This window comes from Siphateles boraxobius, unplaced genomic scaffold (assembly GCF_051911475.1).
Source record: "Siphateles boraxobius isolate OS27281-9 unplaced genomic scaffold, OSU_SipBor_1 128, whole genome shotgun sequence".
NCBI lineage: Eukaryota > Metazoa > Chordata > Actinopteri > Cypriniformes > Leuciscidae > Siphateles > Siphateles boraxobius.
In genome coordinates this window covers 222,501-237,500 of record NW_027508731.1, presented here as the reverse complement: position 1 = coordinate 237,500, position 15,000 = coordinate 222,501, and the positions used below count along the sequence as shown (strand labels likewise).

Sequence of the window (15,000 nt, the reverse complement as noted above, 5' to 3'; positions counted from 1 at the left end):
TCGGTTCGGTGAGTCTCTGTCCGAACTCTGTGTCAGTGACTCGGTTCGGTGAGTCTCTGTCCGAACTCTGTGTCAGTGACTCGGTTCGGGGAGTCTCTGTACGAACTCTGTGTCAGTGACTCGGTTCTGTGAGTCTCTGTCTGAACTCTGTGTCAGTGACTCGGTTCGGGGAGTCTCTGTCCGAACTCTGTGTCAGTGACTCGGTTCGGGGAGTCTCTGTACGAACTCTGTGTCAGTGACTCGGTTCTGTGAGTCTCTGTCTGAACTCTGTGTCAGTGACTCGGTTCGGTGAGTCTCTGTACGAACTCTGTGTCAGTGACTCGGTTCGGTGAGTCTCTGTACGAACTCTGTGTCAGTGACTCGGTTCGGTGAGTCTCTGTCCGAACTCTGTGTCAGTGACTCGGTTCGGTGAGTCTCTGTCCGAACTCTGTGTCAGTGACTCGGTTCGGGGAGTCTCTGTACGAACTCTGTGTCAGTGACTCGGTTCGGTGAGTCTCTGTCTGAACTCTGTGTCAGTGACTCGGTTCGGGGAGTCTCTGTACGAACTCTGTGTCAGTGACTTGGTTCTGTGAGTCACTGTCCGAACTCTGTGTCAGTGACTCGGTTCGGGGAGTCTCTGTACGAACTCTGTGTCAGTGACTCGGTTCGGTGAGTCTCTGTCCGAACTCTGTGTCAGTGACTCGGTTCGGTGAGTCTCTGTCTGAACTGTGTGTCAGTGACTCGGTTCGGTGAGTCTCTGTCTGAACTCTGTGTCAGTGACTTGGTTCTGTGAGTCACTGTCCGAACTCTGTGTCAGTGACTCGGTTCGGGGAGTCTCTGTACGAACTCTGTGTCAGTGACTCGGTTCGGTGAGTCTCTGTCCGAACTCTGTGTCAGTGACTCGGTTCGGTGAGTCTCTGTCCGAACTCTGTGTCAGTGACTCGGTTCGGGGAGTCTCTGTACGAACTCTGTGTCAGTGACTCGGTTCTGTGAGTCTCTGTCTGAACTCTGTGTCAGTGACTCGGTTCGGGGAGTCTCTGTCCGAACTCTGTGTCAGTGACTCGGTTCGGGGAGTCTCTGTACGAACTCTGTGTCAGTGACTCGGTTCTGTGAGTCTCTGTCTGAACTCTGTGTCAGTGACTCGGTTCGGTGAGTCTCTGTACGAACTCTGTGTCAGTGACTCGGTTCGGTGAGTCTCTGTACGAACTCTGTGTCAGTGACTCGGTTCGGTGAGTCTCTGTCCGAACTCTGTGTCAGTGACTCGGTTCGGTGAGTCTCTGTCCGAACTCTGTGTCAGTGACTCGGTTCGGGGAGTCTCTGTACGAACTCTGTGTCAGTGACTCGGTTCGGTGAGTCTCTGTCTGAACTCTGTGTCAGTGACTCGGTTCGGGGAGTCTCTGTACGAACTCTGTGTCAGTGACTCGGTTCGGTGAGTCTCTGTCCGAACTCTGTGTCAGTGACTCGGTTCGGTGAGTCTCTGTCCGAACTCTGTGTCAGTGACTCGGTTCGGGGAGTCTCTGTACGAACTCTGTGTCAGTGACTCGGTTCTGTGAGTCTCTGTCTGAACTCTGTGTCAGTGACTCGGTTCGGTGAGTCTCTGTACGAACTCTGTGTCAGTGACTTGGTTCGGTGAGTCTCTGTCTGAACTCTGTGTCAGTGACTCGGTTCGGTGAGTCTCTGTACAAACTCTGTGTCAGAGTCTCGGTTCGGGGAGTCTCTGTACGAACTCTGTGTCAGTGACTCGGTTCGGTGAGTCTCTGTACGAACTCTGTGTCAGTGACTCGGTTCGGGGAGTCTCTGTACGAACTCTGTGTCAGTGCCTCGGTTCGGTGAGTCTCTTTACGAACTCTGTGTCAGTGACTCGGTTCGGTGAGTCTCTGTCTGAACTCTGTGTCAGTGACTCGGTTCGGTGAGTCTCTCTCTGAACTCTGTGTCAGTGACTCGGTTCGGTGAGTCTCTGTGTGAACTCTGTGTCAGCGACTCGGTTCGGTGAGTCTCTGTACGAACTCTGTGTCAGTGACTCGGTTCGGGGAGTCTCTGTACGAACTCTGTGTCAGTGACTCGGTTCGGTGAGTCTCTGTCCGAACTCTCGGTGAGTCTCTGTATGAACTCTGAGTCAGTGACTCGGTTCGGTGAGTCTCTGTCTGAACTCTCGGTGAGTCTCTGTACGAACTCTGTGTCAGTGACTCGGTTCGGTGAGTCTCTGTCCGAACTCTCGGGGAGTCTCTGTACGAACTCTGTGTCAGTGACTCGGTTCGGTGAGTCTCTGTCTGAACTCTCGGTGAGTCTCTGTATGAACTCTGAGTCAGTGACTCGGTTCGGTGAGTCTCTGTACGAACTCTGTGTCAGTGACTCGGTTCGGGGAGTCTCTGTACGAACTCTGTGTCAGTGACTCGGTTCGGTGAGTCTCTGTCTGAACTCTGTGTCAGTGACTCGGTTCAGTGAGTCTCTGTACGAACTCTGTGTCAGTGACTCGGTTCGGGGAGTCTCTGTACGAACTCTGTGTCAGTGACTCGGTTCGGTGAGTCTCTGTCTGAACTCTGTGTCAGTGACTCGGTTCAGTGAGTCTCTGTCTGAACTCTGTGTCAGTGACTCGGTTCGGTGAGTCTCTGTCTGAACTCTGTGTCAGTGACTCGGTTCGGTGAGTCTCTGTACGAACTCTGTGTCAGTGACTCGGTTCGGTGAGTCTCTGTCTGAACTCTGTGTCAGTGACTCTGTTCGGGGAGTCTCTGTACGAACTCTGTGTCAGTGACTCGGTTCGGTGAGTCTCTGTCCGAACTCTGTGTCAGTGACTCGGTTCGGTGAGTCTCTGTCCGAACTCTGTGTCAGTGACTCGGTTCGGTGAGTCTCTGTCCGAACTCTGTGTCAGTGACTCGGTTCGGTGAGTCTCTGTCCGAACTCTGTGTCAGTGACTCGGTTCGGGGAGTCTCTGTACGAACTCTGCGTCAGTGACTCGGTTCTGTGAGTCTCTGTCTGAACTCTGTGTCAGTGACTCGGTTCGGTGAGTCTCTGTCCGAACACTGTGTCAGTGACTCTGTTCGGGGAGTCTCTGTACGAACTCTGTGTCAGTGACTCGGTTCGGTGAGTCTCTGTCCGAACTCTGTGTCAGTGACTCGGTTCGGTGAGTCTCTGTCCGAACTCTGTGTCAGTGACTCGGTTCGGTGAGTCTCTGTCCGAACTCTGTGTCAGTGACTCGGTTCGGGGAGTCTCTGTACGAACTCTGCGTCAGTGACTCGGTTCTGTGAGTCTCTGTCTGAACTCTGTGTCAGTGACTCGGTTCGGTGAGTCTCTGTACGAACTCTGTGTCAGTGACTCGGTTCGGTGAGTCTCTGTACGAACTCTGTGTCAGTGACTCGGTTCGGTGAGTCTCTGTCTGAACTCTGTGTCAGTAACTCGGTTCGGGGAGTCTCTGTACGAACTCTGTGTCAGAGTCTCGGTTCGGGGAGTCTCTGTACGAACTCTGTGTCAGTGACTCGGTTCGGTGAGTCTCTGTACGAACTCTGTGTCAGTGACTCGGTTCAGTGAGTCTCTGTCTGAACTGTGTGTCAGTGACTCGGTTCGGTGAGTCTCTGTACGAACTCTGTGTCAGTGACTCGGTTCGGTGAGTCTCTGTACGAACTCTGTGTCAGTGACTCGGTTCGGTGAGTCTCTGTACGAACTCTGTGTCAGTGACTCGGTTCAGTGAGTCTCTGTCTGAACTGTGTGTCAGTGACTCGGTTCGGTGAGTCTCTGTACGAACTCTGTGTCAGTGACTCGGTTCGGTGAGTCTCTGTACGAACTCTGTGTCAGTGACTCGGTTCGGGGAGTCTCTGTACGAACTCTGTGTCAGTGCCTCGGTTCGGTGAGTCTCTGTACGAACTCTGTGTCAGTGACTCGGTTCGGTGAGTCTCTGTCTGAACTCTGTGTCAGTGACTCGGTTCGGTGAGTCTCTGTGTGAACTCTGTGTCAGTGACTCGGTTCGGTGAGTCTCTGTACGAACTCTGTGTCAGTGACTCGGTTCGGTGAGTCTCTGTCTGAACTCTGTGTCAGTAACTCGGTTCGGGGAGTCTCTGTACGAACTCTGTGTCAGAGTCTCGGTTCGGGGAGTCTCTGTACGAACTCTGTGTCAGTGACTCGGTTCGGTGAGTCTCTGTACGAACTCTGTGTCAGTGACTCGGTTCAGTGAGTCTCTGTCTGAACTGTGTGTCAGTGACTCGGTTCGGTGAGTCTCTGTACGAACTCTGTGTCAGTGACTCGGTTCGGTGAGTCTCTGTACGAACTCTGTGTCAGTGACTCGGTTCGGTGAGTCTCTGTACGATCTCTGTGTCAGTGACTCGGTTCGGTGAGTCTCTGTACGAACTCTGTGTGAGTGACTCGGTTCGGTGAGTCTCTGTACGAACTCTGTGTCAGTGACTCGGTTCGGGGAGTCTCTGTACGAACTCTGTGTCAGTGCCTCGGTTCGGTGAGTCTCTGTACGAACTCTGTGTCAGTGACTCGGTTCGGTGAGTCTCTGTCTGAACTCTGTGTCAGTGACTCGGTTCGGTGAGTCTCTGTGTGAACTCTGTGTCAGTGACTCGGTTCGGTGAGTCTCTGTACGAACTCTGTGTCAGTGACTCGGTTCGGGGAGTTTCTGTACGAACTCTGTGTCAGTGACTCGGTTCGGTGAGTCTCTGTCTGAACTCTCGGTGAGTCTCTGTACGAACTCTGTGTCAGTGACTCGGTTCGGTGAGTCTCTGTACGAACTCTGTGTCAGTGACTCGGTTCGGGGAGTCTCTGTACGAACTCTGTGTCAGTGACTCGGTTCGGGGAGTCTCTGTACGAACTCTGTGTCAGTGACTCGGTTCGGTGAGTCTCTGTCTGAACTCTGTGTCAGTGACTCGGTTCGGTGAGTCTCTGTACGAACTCTGTGTCAGTGACTCGGTTCGGGGAGTCTCTGTACGAACTCTGTGTCAGTGACTCGGTTCGGTGAGTCTCTGTCTGAACTCTCAGTGAGTCTCTGTACGAACTCTGTGTCAGTGACTCGGTTCGGTGAGTCTCTGTACGAACTCTGTGTCAGTGACTCGGTTCGGGGAGTCTCTGTACGAACTCTGTGTCAGTGACTCGGTTCGGGGAGTCTCTGTACGAACTCTGTGTCAGTGACTCGGTTCGGTGAGTCTCTGTCTGAACTCTGTGTCAGTGACTCGGTTCAGTGAGTCTCTGTACGAACTCTGTGTCAGTGACTCGGTTCGGGGAGTCTCTGTACGAACTCTGTGTCAGTGACTCGGTTCGGTGAGTCTCTGTCTGAACTCTGTGTCAGTGACTCGGTTCAGTGAGTCTCTGTCTGAACTCTGTGTCAGTGACTCGGTTCGGTGAGTCTCTGTACGAACTCTGTGTCAGTGACTCGGTTCGGTGAGTCTCTGTCTGAACTCTGTGTCAGTGACTCGGTTCAGTGAGTCTCTGTCTGAACTCTGTGTCAGTGACTCGGTTCAGTGAGTCTCTGTACGAACTCTGTGTCAGTGACTCGGTTCGGTGAGTCTCTGTCTGAACTCTGTGTCAGTGACTCGGTTCAGTGAGTCTCTGTACGAACTCTGTGTCAGTGACTCGGTTCAGTGAGTCTCTGTCTGAACTCTGTGTCAGTGACTCGGTTCGGTGAGTCTCTGTCTGAACTCTGTGTCAGTGACTCGGTTCAGTGAGTCTCTGTACGAACTCTGTGTCAGGGACTCGGTTCGGGTGATTCTGACTGACTGCAGTGTTTTTCAGGCTGTGGGATTCGTGGATCTCTCGAGAGTCGTTCAGCTGCTGCAGGACCCGCACTCAGTAAGACTCGGTTTGCTTGAATTATGCTTGAATTATTATGGGCTCGTTTTTCAGTTTCTCTCTTGTTTTCAGTCGTCGTTAAAAGAAAGACAGATTTTCATCTTGAGGAAGGTGGTAAAAAGATGCCAGCGTGGATTTGTATCCTTAGAAGATTTTGGCTAAATCAAAAAAATGCCATTTTAAAGCTGTGTAAATGTGATTTTGTCTTTTCTGTATGTGTGTGAATGAGAACGAGTCTGACCTTTATCAGTACGGACTGTTTCACAACAGGAAATTAACAGAATCAGTGATGAAACTTCATCTAATATGAGACAAACTCAGCATCTCTACAGAAGATGATAGAGTCATTATTCAGATCAACTCAGCACAAAATGATACATAGCATTTTTATTACTGATTTTTATTTATTATTGTAACAATCACAAAATGAGAATATGTTCCCAAGCTGTCTGTGATTGGCTGGCGGCGGAAGCACGTCAGGTGTGTGTGTGTGTGTGTGTAGTGTGTGTAGTGAGTAATTATTTCTAGTGACGTCAGCGTCCTCTGAGGAAACGATCCCTGAAGTCTCACTTCATCCACGAGAATCAGCATTTCCAGCTTTAATTATTTCCCGACGGGTTTCCATGATGTGATGCTCTGTAAGCCTCAAGCTCTCTGTGGAATAATTTGCTGTTATTATATTGTGATGATGATGACGTGATAAACACTTTCCTTAAAATGCTTAAAATGTCAAGCTTTTGAGGGATCTCGCGGACATATGTAAGATTCTGAACCTTTGTGCTGAAAAAGTGACAGATCGCCCGGAATATTCCAAAATCCTCTGTGATTTACTTCAGATCTGCGGGTGAGATTTCCCGCCTTAAGTCGTTATATGCCATTGTGAACGAAGTGTTTATGAACTAATGCTTGTGTTGAAGTCTGCCGTTCCTGAAGGAGAAAGTGTCGGATGAGACGCGGTTCTGCGCTGCGGCCACAGACTGTGTGTCTCAGATCGGTGAGTTTCCAGTAGTATGTTCCTGCACAACCGGAGGCTGCAGTTTCAGGACCCCAGTTTCAGGACCCCAGTTTCAGGACCCCAGTTTCAGGACCCCAGTTTCAGGACCCCAGTTTTAGGACCCCAGTTTCAGGACCCCAGTTTTAGGACCCCAGTTTCAGGACCCCAGTTTCAGGACCCCAGTTTTAGGACCCCAGTTTTAGGACCCCAGTTTTAGGACTGCAGTTTTAGGACCCCAGTTTTAGGACCCCAGTTTCAGGACCCCAGTTTCAGGACCCCAGTTTCAGGACCCCAGTTTTAGGACCCCAGTTTCAGGACCCCAGTTTCAGGACCCCAGTTTCAGGACCCCAGTTTTAGGACCCCAGTTTCAGGACCCCAGTTTCAGGACCCCAGTTTCAGGACCCCAGTTTTAGGACCCCAGTTTTAGGACCCCAGTTTTAGGACTGCAGTTTTAGGACTGCAGTTTTAGGACCCCAGTTTCAGGACCCCAGTTTTAGGACCGCAGTTTTAGGACCCCAGTTTCAGGACCCCAGTTTTAGGACCCCAGTTTTAGGACCCCAGTTTCAGGACCCCAGTTTCAGGACCCCAGTTTTAGGACCCCAGTTTTAGGACTACAGTTTTAGGACCCCAGTTTCAGGACCCCAGTTTCAGGACCCCAGTTTCAGGACCCCAGTTTCAGGACCCCAGTTTTAGGACTGCAGTTTTAGGACCCCAGTTTCAGGACCCCAGTTTCAGGACCCAGTTTCAGGACCCCAGTTTCAGGACCGCAGTTTCAGGACCGCAGTTTCAGGACCGCAGTTTCTGGACCGCAGTTTCAGGACCCCAGTTTCAGGACCCCAGTTTTAGGACCGCAGTTTCAGGACCCCAGTTTTAGGACTGCAGTTTTAGGACCCCAGTTTCAGGACCCCAGTTTCAGGACCCCAGTTTCAGGACCGCAGTTTCAGGACCGCAGTTTCAGGACCCCAGTTTCAGGACCCCAGTTTCAGGACCCCAGTTTTAGGAACCCAGTTTTAGGACCCCAGTTTTTTGTGACAGCGCCACCTACCGAACTGGATGATATAGCGGCGGCAGCGGTTTCAGGACCGCAGTTCAAGGATCCAGTTGGTTTAGGTTGTACATAGTATCAAGATCCACCTATTATCTTAAGTCTTGTTAGAAGAAAATAAATAAATATATATATATTAACAAAGAAGATTATGGAATAGAAAAGCTCCTACGGCAGGTGGATTAGAGCAAGAAGCATCAAGCTACATGACACAATTTAAAATATTAATATTACACTTTTACTTAAAGCTCACTTTAAACCACCATCGAGTATTTGTATCATATTCCGGTCGCGGTTTAAAATGGTTTTAAGTTTAAAAAAAAGATGTTGAAATATGGTATATAGCATTTTATATGCAGCTAATGGCTACACCTTGCCTAGCAATACTGTAAACATTCTTTATTCATATGAAAATATCGAAAATCACACACAAACCACATATACTCGAAATCGTGCATTTATTAGCTTCTTGTTTCAGGTGAAGAGATGTGTCTTAGCTTTGTTTTCACGGAGGTCAGAATGAGGAAGTGTCATGCAGAAGGGCAGGATTATTGTCACGTTCAGCCACGTGAGATGATTGACAGCTCTATAACGAATAAGAGAGTGCAGAGAACTGACGCAAATCACGAAGAGGAGAGATAGATCCATAGGCATATCTCACTGTGTTCACTGTTTGAGCTTCAGATCGCATAATTTAGTGGAACATGAAAATCATTATTTCTCCAAATATGTGCACCATTGGACTAAGAGCCCTGGCGGATGCTGTATGTGTGTGAACACAAATACACCGGAGAAGACGTGAATGACTGCTTTATGAGGGATGATTTCTATTCAAAATAACGAACGTTACAGATTAATAATTTTGCACTCCTGTCATAAATTAAGAAATTAATGTCACTGCAAACCAGTTTTATCATAAACAGTGGTCAACTATCGAAGCTGGAGTTTTAAATATTTCTAATGATGCTCAGTTTGTCCAGATCAAATAAGTAAGAGTGTGATGTTTTAACGAATAATGAATGTTGAACAATAATCTGGGGCCGTCTGTGATCTTTGCCACGAAAGGGGTTAAATGATGAGTGTTTTCGGTGATCCAGTTCGATAGGTGGCACTGTAACAGAAAACTGGGGTCCTGAAACTGCGGCCTCCGGTTGAACACCCCTCTCTGAGTTTCAGCTCACTCACTCACAGAATAACCATTATATCTCACATAAAGAAAAGAATCTGTTGTTATGTCACTTTCTGCATTGTGCCGTTCAGTTGAGGCAGCTTTCCTCTCGTCGGACCCACACACTCCGTGATAGAGAACACGCTAGAAGGAAATCATTCTAACATGAGCTTTTGCTGCTCAAGAAACATTTCTGATTATTATCAATGTTGAAAACTTTTGTGCTGCTTCAGATTTAATGGAAACCGAAATCTTAATGTTTCCAAACCTTTGATCTGTAGAGTAAAACAAAGAACCGATGACAGTGATGAGAATCACAATATATAATGATTAATAAATGCGCAAAAATGTTAACTTTTATAAATATGCTGAATGTCACAATGCTAATATAGACTTTGATTTCTTTATGCAAAGCATACTCATTTATGTGTTGATATGTTACTCCATCTGTGGGTAAATCCAGTTTATTGATATTGATAGATTGAGTGATTTATATATTGATAGATTGAGTGATTGATTGATTGATAGATTGAGTGATTGATTGATAGATTGAGTGATTGATATATTGAGTGATTGATAGATTGAGTGATTTATATATTGATAGATTGAGTGATTGATTGATAGATTGAGTGATTGATATATTGAGTGATTGATAGATTGAGTGATTTATATATTGATAGACTGAGTGATTGATAGATTGAGTGATTGATAGATTGAGTGATTGATATATTGATAGATTGAGTGATTGATAGATTGAGTGATTGATATATTGAGTGATTTATATATTGATAGATTGAGTGATTTATATATTGATAGATTGAGTGATTGATAGATTGAGTGATTGATAGATTGAGTGATTTATATATTGATAGATTGATAGATTGAGTATAGATTGAGTGATTGATTGAGTTATTTATATATTGATAGATTGAGTGATTGATAGATTGAGTGATTGATATATTGATATATTGAGTGATTGATAGATTGAGTGATTTATATATTGATAGATTGAGTGATTGATAGATTGAGTGATTGATAGATTGAGTGATTGAGTGATTGATATATTGAGTGATTGATAGATTGAGTGATTGATATATTGATAGATTGAGTGATTGATAGATTGAGTGATTGATAGATTGAGTGATTTATATATTGATAGATTGAGTGATTGATAGATTGAGTGATTGATAGATTGAGTGATTTATATATTGATAGATTGAGTGATTGATATATTGATAGATTGATTGATTGATAGATTGAGTGATTGATAGATTGAGTGATTGATATATTGAGTGATTTATATATTGATAGATTGAGTGATTTATATATTGATAGATTGAGTGATTGATCGATTGAGTGATTGATAGATTGAGTGATTTATATATTGATAGATTGATAGATTGAGTATAGATTGAGTGATTGATTGAGTTATTTATATATTGATAGATTGAGTGATTGATAGATTGAGTGATTGATAGATTGAGTGATTGAGTGATTGATTGATTGAGTGATTGATAGATTGAGTGATTGATATATTGATAGATTGAGTGATTGATAGATTGAGTGATTGATAGATTGAGTGATTGATAGATTGATATATTGAATGATTGATATATTGATAGATTGAGTGATTGATAGATTGAGTGATTGATATATTGATAGATTGAGTGATTGATAGATTGAGTGATTGATTGAGTGATTTATATATATATTGATAGATTAAGTGATTGATATATTGAGTGATTGATATATTGATAGATTGAGTGATTGATTGAGTGATTTATGTATTTATATATTGATAGATTGAGTGATTGATAGATTGAGTGATTGATTGAGCGATTTATATATTTATATATTGATAGATTGAGTGATTGATTGATAGATTGAGTGATTTATATATTGATAGATTGAGTGATTGATCGAGTGATTTATATATTGATAGATTGAGTGATTGATATATTGATAGATTGAGTGATTGATTGATAGGTTGAGTGATTGATATATTGATATATTGAGTGATTGATAGATTGAGTGATTGATTGATAGATTGAGTGATTGATAGATTGATAGATTGATAGATTGGGTGATTGATATATTGATATATTGAGTGATTGATATATTGAGTGATTGATATATTGAGTGATTGATAGATTGATAGATTGATATATTGAGTGATTGATATATTGAGTGATTGATATATTGATATATTGAGTGATTGATAGATTGTGTGATTGACTGATAGATTGAGTGATTGATAGATTGAGTGATTGATAGATTGAGTGATTGATAGATTGAGTGATTGATATATTGAGTGATTGATAGATTGATAGATTGAGTGATTGATAGATTGAGTGATTGATATATTGAGTGATTGAAATATTGAGTGATTGATTGATAGATTGAGTGATTGATAGATTGATATATTGATATATTGAGTGATTGATATATTGAGTGATTGATATATTGATATATTGAGTGATTGATAGATTGTGTGATTGATTGATAGATTGAGTGATTGATAGATTGATAGATTGAGTGATTGATAGATTGAGTGATTGATATATTGAGTGATTGATAGATTGAGTGATTGATAGACTGAGTGATTGATAGATTGAGTGATTGATAGATTGAGTGATTGATATATTGATAGATTGAGTGATTGATAGATTGAGTGATTGATATATTGAGTGATTGATAGATTGATAGATTGAGTGATTGATATATTGAGTGATTGATAGATTGAGTGATTGATATATTGATATATTGAGTGATTGATAGATTGATAGATTGAGTGATTGATAGATTGAGTGATTGATATATTGAGTGATTGATAGACTGAGTGATTGATAGATTGAGTGATTGATAGATTGAGTGATTGATATATTGATAGATTGAGTGATTGATAGATTGAGTGATTGATATATTGAGTGATTGATATATTGAGTGATTGATATATTGAGTGATTGGTAGATTGAGTGATTGATATATTGATAGATTGAGTGATTGATATATTGATATATTGAGTGATTGATAGATTGATAGATTGAGTGATTGATATATTGATAGATTGAGTGATTGATTGATAGATTGAGTGATTGATTGAGTGATTTATATATTGATAGATTGAGTGATTTATATATTGATAGATTGAGTGATTGATATATTTATAGATTGAGTGATTGATTGATAGATTGAGTGATTGATTGAGTGATTTATATATTGATAGATTGAGTGATTTATATATTGATAGATTGAGTGATTGATTGAGTGATTTATATATTGATAGATTGAGGCATTTATATATTGATATATTGAGTGATTGATGGATTGAGTGATTGATATATTGAGTGATTAATAGATTGAGTGATTGATATATTGATAGATTGAGTGATTGATAGATTGAGTGATTGATTGATAGATTGAGTGATTGATAGATTGATAGATTGATATATTGAGTGATTGAGTGATTGAGTGATTGATATATTGAGTGATTGATATATTGAGTGATTGATATATTGATAGATTGAGTGATTGATAGATTGAGTGATTGATAGATTGATAGATTGATAGATTGATATATTGAGTGATTGATAGATTGATATATATATATATTTTTAGCGATTGATAGATTGAGTGATTGATATATTGAGTGATTGATATATTGAGTGATTGATAGATTGATAGATTGAGTGATTGATATATTGAGTGATTGATAGATTGAGTGATTGATAGATTAAGTGATTGATAGATTGAGTGATTGATAGATTGAGTGATTGATAGATTGAGTGATTGATAGATAAGTGATTGATAATTGAGTGATTGATAGATTGATTGATATATTGATATATTGAGTGATTGATAGATTGATTGATTGGTGATATTATGATTGATAGGATTGTGAGGGGAGGTGGGGGGTTGTGTGTGATTGATATATTGATAGATTGAGTGATTGATAGATTGAGTGATTGATAGATTGATAGATTGAGTGATTGATAGATTGAGTGATTGATAGATTGATAGATTGAGTGATTGATAGATTGAGTGATTGATATATCGAGTGATTGATAGATTGAGTGATTGATATATTGATAGATTGAGTTATTGATAGATTGAGTGATTGGTAGATTGAGTGAATGATAGATTGGTAGATTGAGTTATTGATATATTGAGTGAATGATAGATTGGTAGATTGAGTTATTGATATATTGAGTGATTGGTAGATTGAGTGATTGATAGATTGGTAGATTGAGTTATTGATATATTGAGTGATTGGTAGATTGAGTGATTGATAGATTGGTAGATTGAGTGATTGATATATTGAGTGATTGATAGATTGAGTGATTGATATATTGATATATTGAGTGATTGATATATTGATATATTGAGTGATTGGTAGATTGAGTGATTGATATATTGATATATTGAGTGATTGGTAGATTGAGTGATTGATATATTGATATATTGAGTGATTGATATATTGATATATTGAGTGATTGGTAGATTGAGTGATAGATATATTGATATATTGAGTGATTGATATATTGATAGATTGAGTGATTGATTGATAGATTGAGTGATTGATAGATTGATAGATTGATATATTGAGTGATTGAGTGATTGATATATTGAGTGATTGATATATTGAGTGATTGATATATTGATAGATTGAGTGATTGATAGATTGAGTGATTGATAGATTGATAGATTGATATATTGAGTGATTGATAGATTGATATATTGATATATTTAGCGATTGATAGATTGAGTGATTGATATATTGAGTGATTGATATATTGAGTGATTGATAGATTGATAGATTGAGTGATTGATATATTGAGTGATTAATAGATTGAGTGATTGATATATTGATATATTGAGTGATTGATAGATTGAGTGATTGATAGATTAAGTGATTGATATATTGATATATTGAGTGATTGATAGATTGATAGATTGTGTGATTGATACATTGATAGATTGAGTGATTGATAGATTGAGTGATTGATAGATTGATATATTGAGTGATTGATAGATTGATAGATTGTTTGATTGATATATTGATAGATTGAGTGATTGATAGATTGAGTGATTGATAGATTGATAGATTGAGTGATTGATAGATTGAGTGATTGATAGATTGATAGATTGAGTGATTGATAGATTGAGTGATTGATATATCGAGTGATTGATAGATTGAGTGATTGATATATTGATAGATTGAGTTATTGATAGATTGAGTGATTGGTAGATTGAGTGAATGATAGATTGGTGGATTGAGTTATTGATATATTGAGTGATTGGTAGATTGAGTGATTGATAGATTGGTAGATTGAGTGATTGATATATTGAGTGATTGATAGATTGAGTGATTGATAGATTGATAGATTGATAGATTGATAGATTGAGTGATTGATAGATTGAGTGATTGATATATTGAGTGATTGATATATTGAGTGATTGATAGATTGAGTGATTGATAGATTGAGTGATTGATATATTGAGCGATTGATAGATTGATAGATTGAGTGATTGATAGATTGATAGATTGAGTGATTGATAGATTGAGTGATTGAGTGATTGATAGATTGATAGATTGAGTGATTGATAGATTGAGTGATTGATAGATTGAGTGATTGAGTGATTGATAGATTGATATATTGAGTGATTGATATATTGAGTGATTGATAGATTGAGTGATTGATAGATTGAGTGATTGATATATTGAGCGATTGATAGATTGATAGATTGAGTGATTGATAGATTGATAGATTGAGTGATTGATAGATTGAGTGATTGATAGATTGAGTGATTGAGTGATTGATAGATTGAGTGATTGATAGATTGAGTGATTGATATATTGATATATTGAGTGATTGATAGATTGATAGATTGTGTGATTGATATATTGATAGATTGAGTGATTGATAGATTGAGTGATTGATAGATTGATAGATTGAGTGATTGATAGATTGAGTGATTGATAGATTGATATATTGAGTGATTGATAGATTGATAGATTGTGTGATTGATATATTGATA

The 15,000-nt window shown here is 40.9% G+C and overlaps 1 protein-coding gene across 3 annotated transcripts in view; it reads left to right on the top strand.

Moving 5' to 3' along the window:
* Positions 1-15,000, top strand: part of cfap69 (cilia and flagella associated protein 69) — a 45,030-nt gene that overhangs the window by 952 nt on the left and 29,078 nt on the right. For 2 of the 3 annotated variants that reach the window (XR_013202173.1, XM_077225197.1), the window contains exons 2-5: positions 5,698-5,754; positions 5,827-5,892; positions 6,489-6,598; positions 6,672-6,748. Coding sequence is in view for 1 of the 3 variants with exons in the window: in XM_077225197.1 (XP_077081312.1) it covers positions 5,698-5,754; positions 5,827-5,892; positions 6,489-6,598; positions 6,672-6,748 (310 nt within the window). In the remaining 2 variants the exon portion in view is untranslated. The remainder of the gene's footprint in view (positions 1-5,697; positions 5,755-5,826; positions 5,893-6,488; positions 6,599-6,671; positions 6,749-15,000) is intronic. The other variant, XR_013202189.1, reaches the window with a different exon arrangement.